The 27,927-nt window shown below is 20.0% G+C and overlaps 3 protein-coding genes across 9 annotated transcripts; 1 reads left to right on the forward strand and 2 right to left on the reverse strand.

Moving 5' to 3' along the window:
• The first annotated feature begins 4 nt into the window (after positions 1–4).
• On the forward strand, positions 5–5,547 carry LOC108002395 (centrosomal protein 20). 4 transcript variants are annotated; one of them, XR_009831844.1, is made up of 4 exons: positions 5–485; positions 944–1,153; positions 1,245–1,512; positions 5,315–5,547. XR_009831844.1 is itself a non-coding variant. In XM_062081540.1 (3 exons), exons 1-3 carry the CDS (start codon positions 458–460, stop codon positions 1,379–1,381), a joined length of 375 nt encoding a protein of 124 aa, XP_061937524.1. In that variant the 5' UTR covers positions 5–457; the 3' UTR covers positions 1,382–1,618. The 4 variants fall into 4 exon arrangements, 2 of the variants coding, with proteins under 2 accessions (XP_061937524.1, XP_061937525.1); XR_009831845.1 differs by having other exon boundaries at positions 303–485; positions 947–1,153; XM_062081540.1 differs by lacking the exon at positions 5,315–5,547 and having other exon boundaries at positions 1,245–1,618.
• Positions 1,610–21,876, reverse strand: LOC108002392 (E3 ubiquitin-protein ligase RBBP6). Of its 4 annotated transcripts, none has more exons than XM_062081534.1 (16): positions 20,548–21,876; positions 17,077–17,260; positions 16,720–16,954; positions 16,324–16,563; positions 16,075–16,241; positions 15,602–15,967; positions 12,601–12,862; positions 12,149–12,392; positions 11,662–11,971; positions 11,225–11,294; positions 10,801–11,088; positions 10,376–10,720; positions 10,002–10,295; positions 5,146–5,394; positions 4,816–5,049; positions 1,610–4,619 (listed from the first exon to the last, which is right to left on the reverse strand). In XM_062081534.1, the coding sequence occupies exons 2-16, from the start codon at positions 17,240–17,242 to the stop codon at positions 2,177–2,179; spliced, it is 5,913 nt and encodes a 1,970-aa protein (XP_061937518.1). In that variant the 5' UTR covers positions 17,243–17,260; positions 20,548–21,876; the 3' UTR covers positions 1,610–2,176. The 4 variants fall into 4 exon arrangements, with proteins under 4 accessions (XP_061937518.1, XP_061937516.1, XP_061937517.1 ...); XM_062081532.1 differs by having other exon boundaries at positions 5,146–5,397; XM_062081533.1 differs by having other exon boundaries at positions 20,397–20,815.
• A 959-nt stretch (positions 21,877–22,835) lies between these two features.
• On the reverse strand, positions 22,836–27,326 carry LOC108002394 (DCN1-like protein 3). The gene is made up of 4 exons (XM_062081542.1): positions 26,874–27,326; positions 26,421–26,584; positions 25,703–26,010; positions 22,836–25,417 (listed from the first exon to the last, which is right to left on the reverse strand). The coding sequence occupies exons 2-4, from the start codon at positions 26,500–26,502 to the stop codon at positions 24,824–24,826; spliced, it is 984 nt and encodes a 327-aa protein (XP_061937526.1). The 5' UTR covers positions 26,503–26,584; positions 26,874–27,326; the 3' UTR covers positions 22,836–24,823.
• Positions 27,327–27,927: the final 601 nt, after the last annotated feature.

Raw genomic sequence — 27,927 nt, forward strand, 5'->3', positions numbered from 1 at the left:
AAATTTTTATATTTTAAATTTAAATTTATAGTTTACAAATATCAATATTTTTTTCTTTTTTATAATTAAATTATATTGTTTTATAGAAATTAAAATTTTTGACATTTGAATTATAATTACATTAATTGCTAATTGTTTTATAAAGCACATATTTTATTATAATAGAAATAATTATCATAAAAAATTAATTTAGTAAAAATTTTAATTTAATTTGATTATATTATATTGAAAAATAAAATTTTAAATATTTTATTTTATTTTATGATTTTATTAAAATAAAAAATTTTATTTTGAAATATTGCATTTCTATATAAAGTCAATATATATAATTGGAAATAGCTTTGAATTAGATATCATACAATACATATCAATGGACAGAAATTTAAATCATTAATAGTATCTATATATATATTATTTCAAAATTCTTTCTTTCTTTGTTTATAAATGTAATGATAAAATGGCAACGGAAAAGGATTTAATTAATGGTATTTATTAAAATTGAAAATGTATAAAATATTTATAATTTTTAACTAAAAAATATTTTATTATATATAATTAATTTATAAATTAACTACTTTTAATTAATTTTTATCACATATATAATATTTTTTATTAATATAATATAAAATTTTTATAAGTAACTTATATAGTTTTTTTATATTATTTAATTTGTTTCCTCTACAGCTTTGAATGTTATTTACAACATAAAAACTAATAATTAATATTATAATTATATTATATGATTAATTATTGTATAATTCCTATTATTAAAGAAATGAATTTGATAATAACAAATGTTATAATAAACATTGTTTTATTTTCTGGAATAGAAAAATAAGTATTAAAATTAAAAAATATATTTATATTTTAGAATTAATTTAATTTTATCTAATTATATTTAAATTTTTTTTAATTAGTAAATTTATTTATAAATTTATTTCAGCAGTCAGAGAATCACTTAAAGCTGATGGAGATCTAGGTCGTATAAAAGCTGAAATGCGTACAGAAGTTATAAAATTACTAGATAATTCAAATAAAGGAAATAAAACAAAGCTTCCAAAGCCACCTCTAGATATTATATTTTTAAATGAACTTATCAGAGAATATTTAGATTGGATGGGATATAAGTACAGCTCTACTGTATTTATTTCAGGTATTTAATAATATACTTCATATGCAATATAATATATTACAAAAATTAATTTTTTTTACAAAATTATACTTAAAAATAATCTTTATTTTAGAATGTGACTTATCAAAGCAACCTCTTGATAGGTCTTTGCTTTTGCAAAGTTTAGGACTAAAGGAAAGTGAGAATAGTACAAAATTACCATTGCTGTGTAATATTGTAGAAACATTTAAGAATTTAAAAAGTACATAAATATATGAAATTATATATTGGTATAATATGAATAAAAATTTAAGACTAAGTACTAAACACACATATTGTGAATAAACAAAAAAAAAAAAAAAGTTTTCAAACTCAAATTTTATGATTAAATTAAAATTTAGGTGATTTGAATTTTATTTTTAAAAATTTTATAGAATATATATAGTTTTATTATATGAAATCATTTCTAATATTTTGTAAAACGAAAACAAGAATGAATTAAAAGAATTTCGTCTTTTTATTTCATGACGTCTTTTACATATTGACATTAGATTATGAAAGTACAATATAATGCTGAGATATTGGAGATCTTAAATATAATTGCTGTTCTCTAAAAGTATTGTATTGGATTTCTTAAAGATATTATCTACTGAATGCTATAATGTACATCAGTTATTGTAATGAATTTACTTACAGCATTTGAGAGGTATAATTAGAATATAGACAATCATGTAAAGGCCTTAATAATTTTCAAAATTAAATACAAGTTAAATGTCATACTTAGTTACCCATTCCTTATTTTATTAAATTTTTCAATCAAAAATTATTAACTATTAATAATAAGTAATGAATTAGTTCAAATTTAATATGTTCAAATTAATTTTGAACACTGAATAATATTGTAAATATAGAATAAAACATCTACATCATTTCTTAGATATCAGATAACAATTTCAATTTTATGTATATAATTGTAAATAATTCTGGCAGAGGATCTTACATTAAAAAGCATTCATAAAGAAAAATTACTGTCAGAATTTAAAATATTAAAGACATCTAATGATGTCATTTGTGCTTTGATTTTTTCTTTTTTTTTGTTTGTTTGTTCCTACTTTTTGATTTTTTTGACTTCTTTTTATGCTTTTCTTCATCAGTACTTGTTTCTGATGAATCTGAATATGAATCTGAATCAGAACTACTATCTTTTTTTATAGATTTCTTTTTCTTATGTTTTTTATGTTTTTTCTTCTTTTTCTTATGTGATTCATCAGAACTATCAGAATCAGAAGTTGAAGTATCTGAGCTACTAGATGAATCTTCACTACTTGTAGATTTTGATCGTTTTTTAAGAGATTTAATATCCATTTCTTTTTCCATATCTGGTTCATCAAGTTTAAGTTTCTTAGCAGGCAATGAAATTACTTTGCCATCTTCACCATCTGATTCTGAATCTGAAGCACTATAATCAGGTTCAAAGCTAGCTTCATCGAGCATACTACGTTTACGATCGGATACAAGTCTTGGATTCTTCCTTTGTTTTTTTATAGGTTCCGTAACAGGAGGTTCAGGATTTTCATAATTTATTTTAGTTTCATTACTTTCAGGTTTGTCTTTTAAAACAATATTTTCTTTGTGCTTTTGTTTTTTCTCTAAATTTTTATCTTTATCTTTTTTATGTTTTTTTTCTTTTCGTTTCTTATGTTCTTTAGATTTACTTCTACTTCGATGCTCTTTTTTTCTTTTTTTATCTTCTTTAGTTTTTTTATCTCTACGCCTATCATCTTCTTCTTCTCTACTCTTCAAAAGACCTATCTTTGGAATATCATTTCTTTTAAATGTACAAGATGGTGTTCTTCCTCTTCTTTCTTTATCTCTATCTTTATCTCTATCTTTATCTATTCTTTCCCCTTTAGAATCGTTACGAGTTGATCTAAAATCTCCTCTAGAATCAATTCTTAGATCTCTTTCAGATCTTATATCATGTCTTTCATTTCTAAAATCATTTCTGTCTTTTGAACGATCACCTCGATCTTTATTATCTCGTTTTCTATCATCAAGAAATACTTTACGTTCGCTTCCTGGTATAGACAATGATGAATCAACTCGTCTATCTAATAAAGGAGAAATTCTTTTATCTCTCGTATTTCTAGGAGATCGACTTCTAGATTGATTTTCACTCTTTGTTTCGCGTCTATCTAAAAAGTTTTTTATAGGACTAATTTTTCTTTCTTTGTTTTCATCCACTTTTTCACCTAGTCTTTCTTTGGCAGAAAGTCTTGTAGGTGAATAAGTTTCTGGTACAGGTTTGAATTTTGTCCTATCTAATTTAGCTTTTTTCACTGGTTCTGTAATTTCAACGTTTCTTTCATTTCTTCCTACATTTATAGTAACATTCACGCTTTTTCTTGGTTCTCTATTAGGTTCAACTTCAAGTACTTTAGGCTCTGGATTCTGATATAGTATTTTTCTACTTTCACTTATCTTTTTAATTTCAATAGGTCTAATAGCATTAATGGCCTTTTGAAAAATAGCATTTTCTGCTCTTTTTAATACTTCTGATGTAACTACTTTTGTAGATTTAGGTTCATCTATTTGTATTTTTTCCATAGGAGATTCGCATATATCATCTGTTTTTTCTGTAGTTTCATCTCTTTCCCATTTAGAAAGTTCAGGCATTGGAGCTAAAAATTCATCTTTTTTCGGAGATTTTTCTTCTAACAAAGTATTTTTATCTTCTGCTTCATTTTCTGAAAGTAAAGAATATTTTTCTGTTATTACAGTATTTATTTCTGCATCATCTAATCCACTATAAAGACTATCAATAGGTTTGATTTCAGATTTTAATTCTGGAATTGGCTTAAAATTAGGATTAGGAGGATTTGTTCCAAATTCTGTGTGATCAATTCTTTCTGGACTGGTTTCATGAAATTCTGGGGGTTCTGGATTCATAGCTAAAGATTTATCTTCAAATTCTTCTTTAATTGATTCTTCAATAGCATTTTCAGTAGAAATACAAACTATTCTACTATCAATATTTTCATCTTCATTAACAGGTTTTATTACATCAGTTTTTGTAGGTGATATAATCTCTTGTTTATTTTCTATTATTAATTCTTCATGTTCAGTTGATTTAGTACATTCATCTTTTGCAATTTCTTTTTGTCCTGATTTCTTTTCTTTTTTCTTTTTCTTTTTCTTTTCTTTTTCATCATCTTTTTTCTTTTTCTTTTCTTTAATTTTTTTTTCTTTTTTCTTTTCCTCATTCTTTTCTTCATGATCTTTTTCTTTTTTCTTTGTACGTTCAGGTGATACATCTTTCATATCTATTCTAGATTTCTGTGAATAAGGTGTTGGACTTTTTCTATTCTTCTTTCGTTCCATGGAACGTCTTTCATAACGTTCATGTCGATCTCTATCTTTTTCAGATTCATAATCTCGTTCACGTCTATCTTTTTCACGAGAACGATTTTTATCGTCTTGTTTGTGCCGATCTCTTTCTTCTCTATAACTAAAATAATATTAATGTTATAGATTTTACGATTTTGATTTTATAATAAAATTAAATCAGTTCGATTATATTATTTATAAATATAATTAATTTTTTTTCATTATGTAAAAATAAATAATATATTAAATAACTTAATGTACTAATATAATAGACTATATTTTCATAATATACAAATAATTAAATGAAATATACATACCGATCTTTATCATAATCTTTTTTGTCTAAATGTCTATCGTCTTCTCGACGATCTCTAGTATGCCTATCATCTCGTTCTTTTTCTTTTTCTCTTCTATCACGATCATCTTTTTCTCGTATTCTATCATCGTGATCTCTAGGTATTCCTTGTCTTTCACGATCTTCGCGATCTCTATTTAAAATTCTTCTATCTCTGTCATCTCTTTCACGTAAACGATCATCTCGTTCACGTCCTCTGAAAAAAAAAAAGAATTTTTAATTTTTTATATTTTTATTTATTATTTGATGATTAAAATTTATTATTATCTAAATATTTAAATTAGCTTTATACCTGTCTTCTCTCAAAGATAATCTATCTCGATCTTCATTATCATGATCTTTAAGAGAATGCTCACGATCTTCTTGATCTCTTAATAAACGTCGATCACGATCATCACGTAAAGATCTTTCAGAAAGTTCTACACCTGGTGGTGAAAGATCATAGTAGCCCTCTGTTCCAGGAGGTGCAACATCATCAAATCTTTTGTGAGGTACATCTCGTAAAGGACTACCAAAACGTTGGCTAGATGGTCCAGGATACCTGCTGACAAAAAATTCACAGAAGATATTTATATTTTTATTAAAATTTTCCAAAATCATTTAAATTATGCAATATACATTTGATTTATAAAAAATCAATTCTATATGAATTTTTTAATTTATAAATTATTAAAATTTAAAATGCAACAAAAAATTGTTATACAATTATTTATATCCTATAAATTTAGGTTCATTTTATGAAGTTTACAATTTTTATTCATATTTTTTGACATAAATACATTTTATAAAATATGTTATTTTGTTTAATTATATATATGTCATTAATTCTAGAGCAAAAAGTTACAATTCAATTTTTCATCTAAGTGTTATTTATTTAAAAAAAAGTTAATTTTACCGTATCTTTTGCTTACTATGAAAGTGCTATAAAAAATTAAAACCTTTATAGTAAAGCTGAAAAGATAAAAGAATAAAATTACCTATTATCAAATTATTATCTAATATGTCATAAAAACGAAAAATAAATAAATCAACATTTATAACTTCAAATACATTATGAACATAAAAATTATATAATGATTTTATATAATGATTATTTATATTGAACCATTATATTGCATATTTTACTCACCAATAGTACCATATACAATATAAATATTGTTATATTGATAATATATTATACAATATATTTTTAATTTTTGATAGTTTTCTTAAGAATATTTTATGACTGAGCACTGAAAACAAACAAAAGGAAATTTTCTTATGTTACAAATGTTGATTTGGCCCTGAATTCACCTGATTCAGAAACCATGCAGTCTGTCAATCAGCTGGGTAGCTTCCACAATCTCCAAATTGGTCCTTGCTGTATACACTTTTTTCCTTGTTTCTCTCTTCTTCTTTCACTTTTTGGTTATTTGTATATTTCATAACTTAATGTCATTATGTACATACAAATAATATCTCATATGCATGCAAATTACAAAATCAATCATTCAATAATAATAACTAATTACAAAAAAGGAAATTAATATAAATATTTGTGTTATTTTTATAAAAATATTTCCTTACTTCGCGTATATCATTACATTTTCTTTGCAAATAATACTATTATAACGATCTTAAAAGAAAATATAATTAAAAATTACAAAGTTAAAAATATTTATCTTTCTAATAAAAAGCAAAGCTTAGTATTGTTAGCTTAACAATAATTAACTTATATATTATGAATTTATTTCAGCATGAAAAATAATAAAATTTTAAAATTTTCAATAATATGCTTAATGCATATAAAAGTAATACTTGTAAAAAAATTCAAATAAATTTCCCGTTTATAAAAATTTACTAATATTATAAATTCGTATGAATATAAAAAAAAAATGATTTTATAAAATATAATTCAAATAGCCTAAATGCGAGATATTAATGTCTATTCGCACTCATTCCATTATTAACATAATATAATTTAATAAATTCATTCTTTAATAAAGAATAATTTTAATATTTTAAATTCAATATAGTACTTACGAACGCTGATCAGAATTACAATATTCGAAAATAATTTTAAATTTTTATACTTTCAATATAAAAGTATAAATATTAATATGAATTATTAATAATTATCCCTCTTATTTGACTTTAATCAATCAAAAAAAAGTGATTTTTTTTATAACAACTACTATTTTTTTATATATATATGTTAATATTATATTATTATTATATTTTATATATAAATAAAAATATTATATATATATATATATATATATATATATATATATACACATATATATTTTTATTTTATTTACAACCTAAATAAATAATATTGTTAGATTAATCGATCAAAGTTTGATCTCATAAAGCTCGATTAAGAGGGAATCTATTGTGAATGTGTATATATATATATATGTATGATTAATTAATTAAGTGATTATTTACATCAATTTTTTAGTTATATAAATGAAAATTATTACTTATCATAGATAATAAAATATTGAATTTGTATAGTATCAGTTTTCTAAATCATATTTTGTAAGCTGATACATTAATATTGCATGATTTAACAATACAAAGAAAATTATTATTGAAGAACATGAAATTAGAAAGGATCATTAATAATAATAAGATTTTCTTTATTTCATTTACTACATTATATTATTGTAATTAATAATCTTATATATAAAATATAAATATATTAATAAATAAATAAATTTTTTATTTATTGCACTATATTATTATAAATTTTTTAAAATAATATTTATACAATTATTTTTTGATTTTAAAATAAAACTAATGAAAATAAGTATTATTTTCTTATTTATACTTATTTTCATTAATATTAGATCCTTTCAATTAAATGTTTTCCAATTTACATGAAAATTTTGAATTATACGAGCATAAAAAAATTATATATTATTTCAAAATTTATTTCATGTTAATTGCTTCATTTTTAAAAATGTTTTTTGTTTTTTAATTTAGCAATTGATATATATATATAAAAAAATTAAATTTTTTAAATTAATGGAAACATTTAAAATATAGAATAGACATATAAAATACAATATTTTAAAAATATAAAAACATATTTTAATATAAGAAAAAATTAATTTATCACAAAATAAATTGATTTTCAAATATTAGAATTATAAGTTAATTTGGTGCCTTTTTAAAATAAAGTTATTATTTATTTAAAAAGAAATAATACAACTTATATTTTTTGAAACATTCGCCATTATTTTCGACTATAAATTCGTTTTTAATCATTTTTAATTTTTCAGAATATAAAAAAAATTCCTTTTCAAATCCTTGACAAAAGATATAATAAAGTCATCAATATTTTTTTGAATTTTTCCAATATTTGAAGATATATAATTTCTATTGAATTACATTAAACGGATGATAATCAAATAAAATAAAGACAATAATTTATATGTAGAATTTATTTGAGATAATATTTTTTTTTTGGCTTTTTTTTTTAAATTTTGAATGGCTGAAAATGGCTGAAAGATTTATTGTATTCAATAATAATACAATCTTCCTTTTTCTAGTTTATCATTTTGTGAATTCTAATAATTGTATTAATTAATGTATAGATATGAAAATTCAAACAAATAATAATATATTCTCTTTATATCTTGAAATAGAATAGAATCAAATAGAATGTTATAAATGTGTAAATCAGTTATAATTAATTTAATAAGGCATTAAATTAACTAATATATTCTAATAAATTTTAATATATTTCAATCTCAATTATCCATGATTTTATGAATAAATATTAATAACATGTTTTTATGATATTATTATATTGAAAATAAAAAATATTACACAATTTCTCTTCTATTAAATAAATTTTTATTATATTTATTCATTCATTTTTAAAATTTATTTTGGATAATTAAGATATTATATTTGAATTTTACTTTATGGAATTATTATGCAATTATTCAAAAGAATTATTATATATATAATATTTTTTGCATAATTATTTAAATAATCTTCTGAATAATCTTTAGTACATACAGTATTTTTTAATAAAAATACAGCAAAAGAATACAACAGAAAACACACGTGCGCGCATATGTGTGCGTGTACGTGTATGTATGTCACACACATTCATTTACACACTTTTCTAATATTTTATATCACCTATAAATCAAATCAATATTTAAAAAAGCAATAACATGCATTTTTAATGCGACGTTTTGTTTAAATCGCGTTAAATTTTTAAATTATAGTTTTAAAACTTAATAACTAACACTCGTATTTTTTTTAATGCTTATCAAAGAAAATTATTAATGATTTTATAGATTTTTCGCCATAAATAAAATAATGATTGCTTTTTTAAATCAACAATATATATACAAAGCAATCGTTATATTATTTACAACTTAATAATTTATTTTAAAATTAACAATTATTTTTATCATTTCATTGTAATGTTTTCTTGATGTCTACAAATGTAATAAAATATTATTTCTATTCTGGAATAATCATTACTATTATTAATGAATAATATAGTTACTTGAAATGCAGGTGAATGAAACAAAATATTTTTTAATCAGACACATTTACGTAGAAAATTAAGAACTCTTTACAATTTAATATAATCAGTTTTATATTGATTTGTATATCGATTCATACTTAGAAATCTCACAACACACTACTATGAACATATCACTCTTGTGACAACAAAAATATAATATTATTTGAATAGTTGAATAAATTTTTTCCAATTATTATTATTATTATTCAAGAAATATTTTTTATTAGTAAAAATAGCTTGATATAATCTCTTTAATTTCTTCATATATTATGTAATATATTTCTTATAAATTATTAAAATTAAGTTTTATTTATTAATTATATGTATCATTTATCAATTTATACAACTATTCTTATTTACGTATATATGCATGTATGCATGCGCACGCGCGCATTTAATAAATGTATATGTACAAATATACATATACATAAATATAAATATGAAAAAAACGTATTTGTACATTATCTTTAAAGTATCATAAAATTGATTATTTCGCTCTCGTTACATTCACCATAATTCCGGAGCAGTCTTAACCAGGACAGCAGCATAAGGCACGGTAGACTGTCTGCTTAGCGTGTACATGAATTAAAGTACTATTGAGGCGGAAATACCTGTTGTAGGAATCATAATAGTCTTTCCTGTCCGTAGGTGGAGGTCCCAATGACATAAGAGGTGGAGGATGACTTCCAGTGACTAGATGCGGCAGCAAAGGTGGTATATTATGCTGAGCTGCTTGGTTTCTTACTGGATATCTCGGAATTGGTCTATCTCGAGAGGGTAAATCTCTTTCTCGATCTCTGAATTGATAATCATGTGCTGGTGAATCATTGTAATAACTATTATACCCTTCTCTAGGTTCACGTGATCTTGGCCGATCTCTATCACGATCCCTCTCTCTTTGAAATCTAAAAACATTATCCATAATTATAAATCAATTATAACTTTTTAATTATAATTTGAATAAATATTTTCATAAAAGTTATACCTTGGAGGTGATCTGGCCGGTGATCGATATCTAGGAAGTAATTCTCTGTCTCTGTCTCTGTCACGTTCACGTTCGCGATCACGTTCGCGATCTCGCTCACGATCTCGTTCACGTTCACGATCACGTTCGCGATCACGTTCGCGATCTCGATCACGATCCCGATCCCGATCACGATCACGATCACGGTCACGGTCACGGTCACGTTCACGTTCACGTTCACGTTCACGTTCACGTTCACGTTCACGTTCACGTTCACGTTCACGTTCACGTTCACGATCTCTTTCTCTATCTCTATCACGTGACAAAGATAATCTAGGAGACTGGCTTCGTGAATATGATCTAGATCTATAAGTAATATAAAATATTTTATTTCAGAAAGTTTAAATATTATAAAAAGAAAAATAAAATGGAAACTTTAATCTTACCTACTAATTGAGAAACTCCCACTTCTTGATCTACGTTTTGGAGTACGACTTCGTGCTCTAAGAGGTAAAGGTGATCTTGAAGATCTTCGTTTTGAAGGAGGACTTCTAGATCTACTCAAACGAGGTGGAAATGGTGATCTGCGACCAAATGACCGTGATCTAGATCTAGTATAACTGCGAGATCTTGATCGCGTTCTACTTCTTCTTCTATGCTTTCCAAGTCTTCTATCTCGTTCATCCTTTTCTCTAAGCATTCGTTCGAAAGCTTCTAATGGATCATCAATTATACTAAAAAATAATATTAATTATATAATATAAATTAAAATTTAAGAAATTTAAGAAATTATTCTTAAATTCTTTAAAAAATTAAGAGATATCATTTTTTATATTATATATTTATTTTTATCAAAATATATCAACTTACCCAGGTGGATTACCATTATGAATATTTCTACTTAATCCTGGTGGTGGTGGTTGCAATCCTCTATAACTAACTGAAATAAAATATTTTTAAATAAAATATTTCTAAATTAGAAAAAAAATTATCTGAAAATAAATATAAAATAATTTTTTGATAAAATAATTATAATAATTATAAAAAATAAAAAAAATACATAATTTAAAAAGAATAGACATAAAAAAGAAATTAACATAAAATAATATATAAATTCTTATAAATTTTATAATTTCATATATTCAAATTAATTTTTTGTTTAATGTTAACTTTTTTTGTTTTAAGATAAATAATAAAATAAAATGAATTTAATTATACAATTATTTAAAAAATATCATTATATCAATATATTAATAATATGCTATTAATAATTAAACTATGTAAATTAAACTTGAAATATTACTTACGATGATGTAATCCCCTAATTGGTCTTGGTGGTCCATTATAGTTTCGAGGTGGTTGTGATGGTCTATATCCTTGTTGTTGATAAGGAGGTCTTTCATATCGTGGAGGCCCATAATGAGAGCCTTGCTGATGAGGATACATAGGTATTCGATGATTCATATATGGATCTGGTAATAAAGGTGGATTATGTGGAGGTACATTAGGTGGAGGCTGATTATAGCTTGGTTGAGGAATACGATCTTCTCCTGGTGGAAAAGGTAACAAAGGTGGTTGATTACCGGAAGAAGACACATGTAAATGTGGTTCATCAACCTGAAATAGTGATATAGTGAAATAGTGTAATATTATACATATATATATATATATATATATATATATATATATATATATATATATGTATAATATTACAAATAATATTACATAATATTTATATAAGAAAATTATGAACAATATATTTTTCATTCCAAGAATAAAATATATCAAACTCACAGTTGGAGTGCCTGGACGATCTTCAGTTGATCTACGTATGGCATTATCATAATGTATATTGGATGGATAATGTCCATCATCAGATGATAATCCTTGATAATTTTTTGATGGAGGAGGATTCATTAAATGTTGTAATGGTGCTCCTTGAGAATTATAGTCACTATGTTGTGAATGTCTAGGAGATAAAGAACGTCTTCTATTTACTGGCCGTAGATTTTCTATTCTGCGACCACGTTCTCCACTTCTAAACAATAATCATTAAATAAATAAAAGTAAAATTAAATAATTTTAAATATTAAATTTATTTAAAAATTTTATTTAATTAAAAAAATTAATTTAATTCAAACAAGATATCAAGTATTTATAAGCTATAATTTATATATTATTTAATTACATAATTAAATATAATTGTTAATTATATAATTTTGTTTTCTTATTTTAAACATTTTTACCTATCACGATATCCATCTCTACTGAAACTTCGTCTACGTTCTCTTGATTGTCTTTCTCCTAGATATTCATTTTCACGTTCTTTCTTTTCACGACTTGGAGGATCACTTCTTTCTCTTTCTCTTTCAGGTGAACTACCAATTGCAGGTATTGGAAGCAATGGTTCAGTTCCTGGAGGTGGTGGAACTTCAGTTTCCTCGTCTGTTGTTAACTTTGTTACAGAATCACTTTGTAAATCAGATTCTGATGTTGTTTCTGGAAGAGCTATTAAAAATAATATTTAATATAAAAATTTGTATTTTTTTGCATTTCATATCGTTAAATAATGAGATAATAATATTTTATATAATTATAGTTAAATTTAAAACGTAAAATATCATTATGTTTTAGGTTAAATATAACCTACATTAAATGGTTAAATCAGCAAAATATATCCTTTGTAATATTATATGTTAATATAAATAATAAAAAACAATTAAAATTTAATTTTATAAAAATAAAAAATATAAAAGTTTAATTTCTTTTTAAAAATATTCTTAAATAATATTAATTTTGTTAGTAAAAAAATTATATTAAAAATGATTTTTCCTATTTTAATTGAACAAATATATATATATATATATATATATATATATATATATATAATATAATATAATATATAATTAAGTATATTGAGTTTCTTTTTACTCAATATTTTTTTATATGATAGTTATACAATTTTTTAACATATATGTTTCTTTTATAGTTACATTTTTAACATTTTATTTATATTTATTTACATTTTATTTTTATATTTTATTTACTTAAATACATTTAAAATAATCAAAAAAAAAATTTTTTTTTCCTCAATATTAATTTTTTTTATGTATTTATTTTTATCAAACTTTTATATTTTAAATTGCTTTTTGTATAATTTATTTAATATAAATTTTATAATAATTTTATAATAAAAAATATTTAATAAAAAATCGCAAATTAAATATTGTCTTTTTTTAATAATAATAAAAAGAGATTTAGATATATATATATATATTATATAGTTTTATATTATATATAATACTATATATATACTATATATATATTATATATATATATAGTATTTATATATATATAGTTATAAATTGGTTTTTTTGATATAAATTTAAACATTTAACATTTCATAATAATATATATAATATAATAAAATATTTTACATATTTAATCAAATTATAAATCACTTATATTTTCATATATCTACTTAATTCATTTTTATACAGTTATTAATTATTGCATAATATTTTTAATATAATGTTTTTATAAATTCACTTTTTGTAAATAATTTAAATTTCGCATAACATAATCTTTATAATTTTCATATTTGGAATTTAATTTTTATATTATATCTATTATATTATAAATAATTATTATATATTGCATTATTTGACGTTAAATTTAAATTAATTTATATAAATTTTCCTATTATATATAATAAATAGTTTTTATTTTTTTTTATATAATCTTATAACATAAAAAAAAAATTTAGTTTTATAAAAATTTAAAAAAATGCGTTAAAAATTGTTAAAATAGGGCTATTTAAAAAATAAATAATTTTAAATAAAAATTTATTAGATGGAAACTTCAAATTATTTTTCATTTTATAAAAATATAAAAGATATATATTTATAGGATATATATTAATACATTTATAGAACATTTTTAAAAGAGTTAACTAATGATGGGCAAAATTTAATAAATGAAGTTATAAATAAAGTTATTTCCCTAAGTTATTTCAATAATTTATTGTTCAAAACATAATAATAATTGCAAATAATTAATGTCAAATGAAAGTTATATAAAAAACAGATCAAGTATAATAATTACTTATATATTTGAATAAATTTGAAATATTTGAATAAATGTTATTTAAGCATTTTAATAAGTAATTATTTTATTTGAGATTTTTAGTTATTTTTTCAACAGTAATTTTTTTAATGCCCAATTTTGGAATTCTATTCTTAGAATTTTAATTCTAGAGATCAAATAAATATAAGAATTAATATGCAAAAATATCAATTCAAGTTTATCTATTAAATTATAAAATATATACAGTTTAAATTCGAGTTAAATAAAACAAAAAGATGCCAGAATAAAACGATAGTAATAAAAATAGAATAAAAACTCTCATTCTAAGCTATTTTCTCTCTTGTTTCAATTAACATAAATTTTAATTATTTGTAACTATAAATAAGTTTTAATCAAAAAATTTTTATTTATTTATTTATCAAATTTATTTTGATTTTTAGAATTGACTTTCTAAAAGTGTCCTATAAATATATATGATATATTAATATCATATATATTTATTAATTACATAAAAAGTTTTAGTTATATTAAATTATATAAAAAAATCTATATTAACATTAAATAATTCACTAAAGGATATTATTCTTCTTATATAGAGTGTCTCAAAAATATAACATTTATAAACTGCAGATTCTTAAAATAACTTCAAACATTTTTCTTTACAAAAATTTTTTTTATGGTTTTGTTAACAAATTATTAAGAAAAAAACATTAAGTTAAATGCATAGTTTAATCTAAACAAGCTGCAATAGTACAATAAATCTAAGCAATATATGTCATAGAAAATATGTTGAATATAAGATGTAATACATGAATATGAATATTTTAAAAAATTATATCGAATTATATCATGAAAAAAATTGTAATATTCAATACGCTTTCTTTAATATATGTTACTTAGATTTGTGGTCGATTGCTGACATATAGCTATGCTATTGTCGTAGTTCGATTAGGCTATGCAGTCCATGATTGACCAGTATTTTTTATTAATAACGAAATCAACGAAAGTTTTTACAAAGGAAAATGTTTAAAATTACATCAATTATATATTTATATTACATCAGAATCTTCAGTTTATGGATCTTCCAACATTTTTGGGACACCTTATATATAAATATATATTTATAAATATACTTATAAATATATTTATAAAGATACTTACTTGTTTGTGGCTGTACAGTTCTAGTTGGAAATTGCTGTTGAATAGAATCAAAATTTGCCGTTTGTGATTCTGTATATTCCTGTGAAGATACATTAGTTGAATTTGAAGGGTGGACAGATTTATTTTGATTTGATATTTGACTTGTTGCTTGATCAGTCTTTTGTTGTTCTAATTGTACTGTAGACTGTCTGTTTGTTTGTGAAGATTGTCTATATGTTTGCCTTTTAGCATATCCAGTCTCATTCTTAAAATTCATTACAGCATTTCGTAAAAAACGGTTTGGAATAAGCGTTTCTGGTGAAACATCTTTCTCATTACAATCTGGACATTCATGTTCTTCTGATTCTAATAAAAATGTCCGAATACCTATATAATATAAACATATATATATAATAAAAATGTAAAATTAATAATAAATTCTAAGTTACAAATAAATATAAAAATTATAGAAAGTTATAAAAGAAAAAATTTACATTCATCGCAAAATGAATTTCCACAACATGGTATCATTACTGCATCTGTTAAAAGATCTTTGCAAATATTACATAACAAATCTTCTGGAATTTCTGGTTTTTCAATAGCAGGCTCTGGATCTTGCGAAAATGGTGGACGTTCTTTTTTACCTTCTTTATAAGCTTGACTAAAATATAAGAATAAATTAAATAAACTTTTTTTATATATAATACATTTATTTATTTTATTTATCATATATTAAAACGTACTGATCAATAGCTGGTACAGCATATTGACCTGTTGGCGTCATCATAGCACCAGGAACTCTTGGTCCCTCAACTGGAACCATAAAACTTCTTGGAATACCTGTACTTTTTTTAATTTCTATAGGTTCCTGATTTGTTCCAAGTGGACAATTTTTAATCCAATGTCCAGGTTGATGACATTTATAACAACGATAATTTGCAGGTACATCGCCAGTTTGATTGGCTCCACGTATTTTCATATAACTGTAAAAATGTATCATAAGATATTAGTGAAATAAATATATAGTTTTAATATACAAATATAAAAAAAATGATTTGAAATAGAAAATAGAGATATAAACAAATAAGATTATATGCAGAATGAAATATAATAAAAATTTTGCTTGCAAAAAAACTTACTTTGAGGGATCATAATCTTGTGTAGATTGAGTCATCATTGCTCGTATTTTATCTTCTTCAGAACCATCAAGTCTTGTAAGATCTACAGCTCTGCCTAAATTGGATTCATCTTTTAAATTACTAAAAGAAGGAGCTTCATTTCTGTCCCAAGATCGTTTTTGCTGAATTGTTAATGGAACTCTAGCAACAATAAGACTAGTATTTTTTGCAATTAATGCATTATCATCTGTATAATCTGAAAGAATATTTTTATACTATACAATTATTATAAAATTGGTAATTATTATAAAAATAATTATTTAAAATTATTTATTAATAAACAAATAAATAAAAAAAATAAAAATATTTTATATTTGCCTTCCTTAGTTTGTGCATTTGTTATTTGCAGATCAAAATCAGTATTTTTTCCTATACGTTTTTGATGAAAAATAGCCTTCTTCAAATCCGCTACAGAAATATGTAATCCATCAAAGGATACTGTATCATAGTCCAACGTGGATTTGAATTTATAGTGTACAGACATTTTTGTTATTTATATATCCTAGAAAGGATAATAAAAAATAATATAATTATATAATTCAAAATAAGTATAATGTTCACAAAATATTAAATAATTATATTTTTTTATAAATATTCAAATTTTAACATTACATTACAAATATTATATAATGTATTTAAACAATACATTTAAATTAAAATACATAGAATTTTAATTTCAAATAAAATAAAAATTTTCAGAAATCTATTTAAGATTTAATCTATTTTTGAAATATAATAATTATTCTATTGCATTTTATTATAAAATATAAATATTTTTTAATTTGTATTATTTGTAAAAGTTTTGTATTATTTTTTTATATTATTTATAAATAATATTGTAAATAATTTGTAAATATATTTCTTTAAATTTTTCACAGAAAAAATGCCTTACATAAATATAACATATATTTTTGTTTTTTTATTCTATTTATTTCTATTTCTATTTATTATTTCTATTTCTATTTATTTATTACTTTAGTTTTTCATTTTATAAATTTACATAAATTAATATATATGACATATCATAATATTATATATGATTATATGTATGAATATATATGAATAAATAAATTGATATGATATGATAATAGTTATTATGATATGATATAGTGATATGATAATTTCATTTAATTATAAATTGATTATAAATTGATTATTAATTTTTATGTATATTTAAGAAAAAATTTTATTTAAATACAAATATTATTTTTTATATAATAAAAATCAAAATTTATTATTAAAATTATGTAAAATTAATTATGCAAAACTAATTTAAAACTAAATTATATGTTTTTAAATGATTAAGATTCAATTATGTAAATTAATTTTTATTTTAAAATATTATATAAATATTTAAAAAATATATAAAATTTAAATATACATTGTTATTTTTATTCTAATACTTTTAATTCTAATATTTTAAAAAAAATTTGGATTTTGAATAATTTTATCTTTTTATTTTATGTACTTTATTAAATAAATTAATATAAATAAAAAAAAATTATTTGATAAATAAATGAATCAAATTTAAATACTTATAACTTTATGTATAATATACATAATATTAATTTTAGTATTTTACATAATATTAATTTTAGATTAAAGAGAATATAAGAAAAAAATTTCATTTACATGTTAATGAAATTTCTTTACAAAACTTCTTTTCTTTCCTTTATATTTCTTATAAAATATCAAAAATGATATAGACTATATAGATTATAAAATTAAATTAGATTAAAATAATCAATTTTTTTTGTTTTTTTGTAAAATTTCTTTTTTGTTAAATACATAATATTAAAATGAACATATTGAAATAATTAAATGCACTTAATTGTTTTATAAATAAAAATACTCATTTTTATCAGAAAGATCAAATAAATAAATCATATATAAAATAATATTTAATGTTAATATTGTATTATGTATATCAATATATATATAATTAATTTAATATATTAATATATTTCAAGAGCATTTTTGGGAAGTTCAATTCTAGAATTTAAAACAAATTTAAAAATGATGTACAAAAATATCAATTGATTATTTACTAAATTATAACCAATATAAGTTTGATTAGATTATAAAAGAAAGTAAATACAATCGTATGATAGAAATTATGTTTTACTTTGTTTAATATAAATTTCAATTATAATTTAATAAATAAGTTTTCAATAACAATTTTTATATATCAAGTTTTATTTTAACTTTTAAAATTTACTCTCTAAAAATATTCCATAAATATATTAATACTTTGTATATTTAAATATAAAATTAATATAATGTATTACTTGTTTGTTTAATAATATAAAATATTTGTTATAATTGATATACAATAAATTATAACATTATTTTAAAATAAAACATATTAATATTTCTTTATATTATCTTTCTTTTTTCCTAAATTTATAAAATATTAACATTATATTTTATAACATAATTTTTCTATACATTTATAAATATCAAAATCCATATACATAATGTTATTTTATATTATACAATATTTATATAATTTATATATAATTTTTTTTTCTAATGTAATTATATAATATAATCATTTTATGTAAATATAAAAATATAATACATATAACAAATATTATGTATGAAATATATATATATAAATTTTATTATATATAAATAAATATTACATAAACTGATAAAATATTTATTATGACATTTAAATTTAATATTAATAAATTTATATAGTTTGCTATATTTAATTGTCATTATTTTCAATATGTATATATTTTCAATATGTACTAATGAAAGTAAAGATCTTGAAGACAAGCAATTTATTTCATAAATTTTATATTTATATTGAAACATACATTAGAAACTGATTAAAAGTACAATAATGTATGAATATAAATTAATAACAAAAGATTTAGATATTTTTAATATATCATATTTGACATATACATAACTATTAAATAAATATTATTAAATAAATATTTTACGATTAATACTCATTTCTGACTTTTACTATATACACACGCGCATAAGAATATTTCGTGTATGTATGTATGTATGTATGTATGTATGTATGTATGTATGTATGTATGTATGTATGTATGTATGTATGTATGTATGTATGTATGTATGTATGTATGTATGTATGTATGTATGTATGTATGTATGTATATATGTATGTATGTATGTATGTATGTATGTATGTATGTATGTATGTATGTGTGTATGTATGTATGTATGTATGTATGTATGTATGTATGTATGTATGTATGTATGTATGTATGTATGTATGTATGTATGTATGTATGTATGTATGTATGTATGTATGTATGTATGTATGTATGTATGTATGTATGTATGTATGTATGTATGTATGTATGTATGTATATATATATATATATGTATATATATATATATATATATATATATATATATATATATGGTGTGTGTGTGTGTGTGTGTGTATACGTGCAAATATATATAAAGCATTAAAAAACAAATAAATAATATTTTTTAACTTATAATAGATTAATAAATATGAAAATAATAAAATATTCAACATTGACTTATTAAAAATGCATTAAAAATATTAGTAAGGTTAACAATCAATAATAAAGAATAAATTTAAATTAGAATACAAATGAAATTATTTATTCGCTACAAATACTCACTACAAAATGAATAAATTCAAATAATGGAAATGATAAACGTATTTTCATCCAGTACATACAAATACGACTCCCAACTTCTAGCATGTTGCGCGGAATAATCAATTTTTGAAAATGATTTTTATATGTATCCCGAAATCATCAAATATCTAACCTGTACACACATACACATACTGACTGTAATAAAAGCAAGGCATCCCGAACAAAACACTGTAATCGTACAACCGAAAAACACCAAGTGAATAATTCAATCGTCTATAATAGCAATGATACAGTAAGTTTATAGATGGCACAATCAATAACATGAACATGTTACTTTCTATTTTCAAAATAATTTATCACGTTTACTTTTTTCAAGAAATAAAAAAAAATATTATGAAATGATAAATTTATTATACATTATATTCAATGAATTGAAATAAATAAATTATATTTCTTATATATTTTTAATATTTTTATACTATACTGTACAATATAATATCTTTACAATATAATATCTTTAAATACTAAGCATATTAGTAACAATCTAGGGATATTACATTTAATCAAAATTATACACAATATAAAAATAATTTACGAATATTAATATATTTAATATAGAAATTATTTAAAAAAAAATAAATTTAATACAAATATGAGAATTTTATTATTGAAAAATATTTTTGATTAAAAAATACATAGACACACATATAATATTTATGTTCAAATAGGGAAAATTTATAATTTTTTATAAATTGTTTAAAAAATTAATTTTATTTGTAATGATTAATATTATTTCATATTTTTTATAAGATTGTCATAAGCTCCAAAAATATACAATGCACAATTATTTTTATGTATATACATGCATGTATTCATTTTATAAGATATTACTGTATAATTACATTATAAATAATCTTTATATTTTAATTCATATATTAATGTTTTAAATTTTTTTTTTAATTCTGAGTTAATTATAAAAAATATATCGAGTTTGCAATATGAATTAATTTGAATTTGAATTTGTAAGTATTAATATATTGTGTAATGAGTATAAAATGAATAAAAATTATAAATAATCTTTTCTTTAAATTAATTATCTAATACGTAAAAATGTAAAATATATTATTTAAAATTTTACATATTTGCAAAATTTTAATTATATAACACTTTCATATTTTTAAAAATTATATATTTATATTTCCTAAAAAAATTTCCTAAAAAAAATTTGATTTATGAAAGATATTTATAATTTATTATATGTATAAAAAAATATTATAATTTATATCAATAAATCGATAAAGAGTTTTGGAAAAATATTAAAATTTAATATTGAAACTTTTATTATAAATATATTAAATCAAATATATAATCAGATTATATATAAAACAATTGATTTTAAAATTTTTGTTTTCACATATTGTATTTTTGTATATTAAGATATTATTTTGTAATCAAATATAAAGTTTATATTAAAATAAATATTTAATAAACAATTTAAAGTTTATCATGAGTTTTAATAAAACACAATAACAAGAAAAAAATGTATTTTTTTAATTAAAATATTTATAAAACTGTATGTGTGTATATGTATGCAAAATTTTAATTTCTAGTTTTATTGTAACAATAAAATATATAATGACATTACATATTGTAATGTATATATATAATTATATATATATATATATATATATATTATTAAAATTATACTTGATTTTTATATTATTACAATATATACATATATAGTCTATCATAATATTGTAATAATGATTTCTTATCAATGGATCAATTATATTTAATAATAAAATTATTATTTTTGGTAAATAATCAATAATCAAATCATTTAACTTATTAAAAAAAACTTATGAAAATTTATACTTCTTCAGTTCTTTAAATGCTCAAACTTTTTGAATGTATTTTACTTTGAACTTATATTTTCATTATAAAATCAAATTTTATTACAATTTATATTTAATAAAATTATATATCTGTTATATAACTCAAATTTTATTATTTTATTCTATTTAACTGTTTACTTCATTACATTATTATTATGTATACTTCTAAACCACAATGCTTTCATTATTATATCTGATAAAAAATTATCACAATAAAAATAATGTCATATATTTTTGGAGATTAATTTTCAAAGTCTAATTGAAAAATTTTTTTTACAAGCATGTTTCAAATACAAAAGTATTATAAACTCATTCAGTAAACCTGAATTTAAATATATATAAATCTATATTAAGTCACCAAAATAAATTAATAATACATGTGCGTCTGTTAAATTATATATTTACTTATGTAATTTTTATGATTTTATAAAATGTTTTAAATAATATGACACAGAGGATCTTTATCATATTATAAATATTGTAATAATTTTATATATACTTTTTTTTTTGTATAAATTTAACATACAGTATAATTCTATACAATATTTATTTTTATATTAAATTATTTATTATTTTTTGTTTTTCTTAAATTATAATTTATAGTTTTTAATATACTTTATACATATATATTACATAAACTTTTGAATAATAATATTTTTTATTATAACTATATGAAAACAATTACTTTTTAATTACATATAATTATATATTTTTTATACATTGAATTTAGAATAAAGTTTCTATTCATCAATATATTAATCGCAATGAATTGAATTTTTATTTTATTTTACTTAAATAAAACATACTATATTGCTGATGGTTTTATTCATTTCCAATATATTATATTACATAAAAAGATCCTCTATGCAAATTATTTTTAAAATCATATTTTATTTTATATATTTGTTATCTTTTGCCTTGTTCTTTTGATAAATAGAGAAGGATATTAAAAATGAAATAGGTTTAAACATATTTTTAATATTTTAGAAATATTACTAAAATTAATTTTTAAAATTTATATGACGTTAAAAATTGTTTTTGATGATCAAAATTGTAAATATATAGCTTATTTTTGTAAAAATATTAACATTTCATATAATTATTCAATGATATATTATCATTAATTTTTATAATTTTTTTAATTTTTTAATGTTTTCGAAAGACATGGCACTATATACATATATAATCAAGTATATTTAAAATAAAATTTAATAGTTTTGATGATGATTTCAATCATGGTCAAAGTTCAATTATTGATATTTAAAAAATAAATAGGAACATAATTTAAATAAATCATACATTTGTTTAAAGTAATATCATAAATCATGATTACAAATAACCAAATTTGCTTTACAGTAGTATATTTATACTAGTTTTAAATAAAATTATGACATATATATTGTATATAAATGAGATATTAAATAAATTTTAAATTATTTTAATTTATTATTTTTATATAAAATTTCTTTCTTTTACTTTCTTATATTCTGTTTTTTTTTTTTTTTTTTTTTTTAGTATCTCATTTCATACGCATTATCTCTCAAATTATAAAAATATCAAAAAATGTTTAAGATGAAATTTATATTGCTTCGAAAGAAACATTTTGATTTCAAGTCTTTTTTAAATGAATACGCTTTCGAAACTTCAAGTTGATCTTTATTTTTTTAAATGAAATTATATAATTTTTAATGCATTTTAATTAATGCATTTCATTATATATATATATATAATATATATATATATACATAATATTATCTTTAAAAAAGTATTAAGCCATATATTTCGAAAAATCATTAGTTTAGAAGATATTTTAACTTAAATTTTGTAAAAATATATTATATTAATATATTAATGAAAAACAAAAAACATTTAAAACATTGATATTTATCTTTTTTTTTGTTTTTATTTGTGCTTTTTTTATATCTTTCTTATATTCTTATTTATCTTTCATATATATGGATTAGTACTTTTTTTTACAGAATCTTTTTTATATAGATGTATATTATCAATAAATGAATTAATAATTATATCATAAAAAAACAAAAGCCATCTAAAAATTTCAGAAGCAAATTATCTGAAGAAGATTTATAATTATAAATATTTTATGTTTCCCTCAAAACAATGTTATTTTATTTCAAATATTTTTTAAAATAATTGATAATTTGGGAGATAATTAGACTTAAAAATTGAAATGGATACTCTATATACCAATATCTTGAAAAATTTTAAAAATATGAATGTTTAAAAAGTTATATAGATTCATACTACTATGTATTGCAAATTTAGATTAGAAATTGTTTTCTAATATGTTTATTAAATATATCAATTTATGTATCCCTGAATAAAATTTTTTGAACAATAATTTTATTAGAGCAATTTATTTAATCATTTTTCTTATTAGATAGTGCATAATGAAAAAATAAAGAAATAAATAAAAAATACTATAAGATGAATATTTTTCTCATTTCAGTGTCAAACAATTTTAAATAATTATGTTCAGAGATTAAATATATAATGAGAATATTTGTTTATAATTAGTTTTTCCTATTATTATTAATTATCAATAGAAGCATCCTTCATATCATCTTTACTGATATTTTGGTTCATTTGATCATTTTCATATTCTACAAAATCATCAAATAAACTTGGCCATGCTTCTGCATCATCATAAATGCTAAGATCATTGCCAATACTTTCAGCAAAATTTAAAAACATATTCCATGTATCTCTAGGTATGCCTCGAACATGATGGCATTCAAGAAATTTAAGCCATTTTGACAAAAGAGGTGGTTCACGTATTGTAAAAACAAGTTTCCATAAAACAATTGCCATATCAGCTGGTAATATTCTTTGACCAGAATTAACATCTAAACCGAATCGGAATGTAAATCGATAGAGATCTTTAAATAAATCATTGTTTACAGTTAATTCTTGAATGATTTCAGGTAATCTTGCTTGTATACCACGTATACTGTCTACTTTCATCACTTTCAAACCTGTTACAAATTCTTGACGTGTAAATTGGCACATCTGTTTAGCATTCAATTTCCAAGCAAGAACAAGTACTTTAAATTCATCTGGTGACAATTGTAAATCATTACAAAATCTTTCTATACCATCAGCTAAAATTACATCTTCATGTGAATCCTACAAATAAAAATAATAATAAATATCAATAAAAAAAATTAAATATAATATAAAATATAATAATAAAAATTAAATGTAACACTTTTTGAAATGTTAATGTTATATATAATTCATATATGATTAATATAATAAAGTTAATAAAAATTTAAACAAATTTTTTTATTTAAAGAAAATATTTTGAAAAAATAGATATAATACAATATAGATGTAGATTAATAAATAAAATAAAAAATTTTTATAATAAAATAAAAAAGAAAAAATTTAAAAAAATTTTTAAAACTTTACCTTATATTGATCAAATAAAGTATTTAACTTATTTTCTGATGGTTCTTTCTGTTGTTTTGATTCAGTAGTTGTATTAAGACCAGATGATGTTCCAGATTTACCCAATGGTGATAATCGTGCATAAAATCCTTTTGATGAACGCAAATTATTTTGTACAATAGGCATAGATCCACAATTATCAGATCCTACATTGTTGAATGTTGATAGTGTAGTTACTGATTTTCTGTTTCCATTTATATGTGTTTCAGGCACTAAAGACCCAGTTTGTTGGCAAGAATTTAAGAATGAACCTCTCAGTTCCATTGTTTCTAAAATCATTATGTATGTATATATAAATTAAATATATATATATATATAAAATTATACATTTATAAAAAATATATATTTAATAATAACATATAAATTAAATAACATATAATAACATATAATAATAATATATAAATTAAACATTAATAATAAATAAATACATTGATAAAATTTTATTAACTTTTATTAATTGTATATAATAAAAAATAATAAAAATAAAAAAAATCATATTTCTATATGTATCAATAATATATAATATCCATAATATTGATAAATATTGATATGTACATACATTTTAATTAAGATTATTAATAAACTTTATATAATTATAATTAATAGATATTAAATAAAATAATAAGAAATAACACAATTATGTAAAATAAAAAAAAAATAATAATCAATAAAATCATACCGTCCTTATAATCAAATGATGAAGATCTAGTGGCAGTGGCTGGTGGAAGAGACACCTTAAAACACGAAAAACAGTTTCCCATTGATGCTGTCCGTATTTAATGTTAAAGACAATTATTCCATACATCAGTAATTCAGTCTTACATTGGCAGTCTTGATCGAAAGCTAAATATTATAAGTCAATATAATAAATATATAATAAAATAAATATATTATATTTATATATTTTTAATATATAATTTATTAAAAATTTTAAAATATTGTATAAAAATTATAAAAAATAATAATATTGATAAAAAATTGTATTGACTATATATGTGTAATATAATTATATTATTGAAACTATAATTTACATATATAACAATATATAATAATGTTATATAATAATATGTTATATAATAATAGTAATATTGTTATGATAAAAAAAATAAAATATATTAGAAAAATTCTTTACCTTACTATTAAAGCGGATTTTTGGTCTACTTGGGTCACAATAACCCCAGTAAAGACCCCCCGCAAAATATCTCGTTTTGCCTTCATTCATTAAATTCTCACAAAGTATTTATATTGTAATGTATCACAATTGAAATTAACAAAATGTTTCAATCCCAATCTTTTTGAATATTTTTTTTACATGACTTTTAGGTTGACTTTATATTTGACTAATATACTGTCATTTATACTGACGTAACCTCATTAAACAATATAATGACAGTATCATTTCATACATGAAATGTATATTTCCGCCAATTTATTTTGTATTATATATTGACGAAATCTATATATAAAATCACCAAAATAAAGATAATCTTTATATTTTAACGCATAATAAAAAAGTTCCTTTAAAATGAAGCAGGAACGAAGTCTTTTTCATAAATTCAGTGTTGATATGTTATAAAAATAATAATCACTAGAAAAGACTATTAATGTTCATTCAATAAAATGAGTCAGAGAATATAAACAAACTAAATCATTTGATAGGTATTCTAATTTTAAATATTAGTTGGCGAATTATCGATACCAAGAATTCAAGATCAGTATTATATTGTATAAAATATGTCAAAATGATACTACAAATATTAATTATTGCTGTATCAATTGTTTATTTTTAAATCAATTTTATTTATAAACTTTTATTTCGAAATTATATATAAAATTAAATAATTTAACATTTTAATTTAGATTTTTTTGTAATATCTTTTTTTATTAATACTTAATAATAACATAAATTAATAATACATTAATAATACATAAATTAATAGATGTATGTATAATTATTATATTATATGAATTTTTCATAATAAAATGAAATGTTTTTTAATAGTTTTAAATAAATTTCAAAATATTATAAATTAAATAATTTGATTTATTTAACATAATTAATCTTTATTTAACATAAATTAATAAAAAAAAATAAAATTTATAATTTTAATAAATCAAGTAATTTTATAATAAGTCAAACTATATAATAATAAATAAATTTATTGAATTTGTAATAAATTTTATTT

This window comes from Apis cerana, linkage group LG11 (assembly GCF_029169275.1).
Source record: "Apis cerana isolate GH-2021 linkage group LG11, AcerK_1.0, whole genome shotgun sequence".
NCBI classification, from domain to species: Eukaryota; Metazoa; Arthropoda; class Insecta; order Hymenoptera; family Apidae; genus Apis; species Apis cerana.

What these genes read in the sequence shown, in the direction of transcription:
- LOC108002395 (XM_062081540.1), top strand. Translation starts at nt 458, where the DNA reads ATGGCAACGGAAAAGGATTTAATTAATG. An exon ending in GGAAAAGGATTTAATTAATG is followed by an intron (nt 486 to 943) that starts GTATTTATTAAA and finishes AATTTATTTCAG; the next exon opens with CAGTCAGAGAATCACTTAAA. An exon ending in CTCTACTGTATTTATTTCAG is followed by an intron (nt 1,154 to 1,244) that starts GTATTTAATAAT and finishes TCTTTATTTTAG; the next exon opens with AATGTGACTTATCAAAGCAA.
- LOC108002392 (XM_062081532.1), bottom strand. Translation starts at nt 17,242, where the DNA reads ATGTCTGTACACTATAAATTCAAATCCACGTTGGACTATGATACAGTA. An exon ending in AACTGTACAGCCACAAACAA is followed by an intron (nt 12,863 to 15,601) that starts GTAAGTATCTTT and finishes TATTTTTAATAG; the next exon opens with CTCTTCCAGAAACAACATCA. An exon ending in TATTATGATTCCTACAACAG is followed by an intron (nt 5,398 to 10,001) that starts GTATTTCCGCCT and finishes ATTTTTTGTCAG; the next exon opens with CAGGTATCCTGGACCATCTA.
- LOC108002394 (XM_062081542.1), bottom strand. Translation starts at nt 26,502, where the DNA reads ATGGGAAACTGTTTTTCGTGTTTTAAGGTGTCTCTTCCACCAGCCACT. An exon ending in ATCATTTGATTATAAGGACG is followed by an intron (nt 26,011 to 26,420) that starts GTATGATTTTAT and finishes TAATGATTTTAG; the next exon opens with AAACAATGGAACTGAGAGGT. An exon ending in CTTTATTTGATCAATATAAG is followed by an intron (nt 25,418 to 25,702) that starts GTAAAGTTTTAA and finishes TTTTATTTGTAG; the next exon opens with GATTCACATGAAGATGTAAT.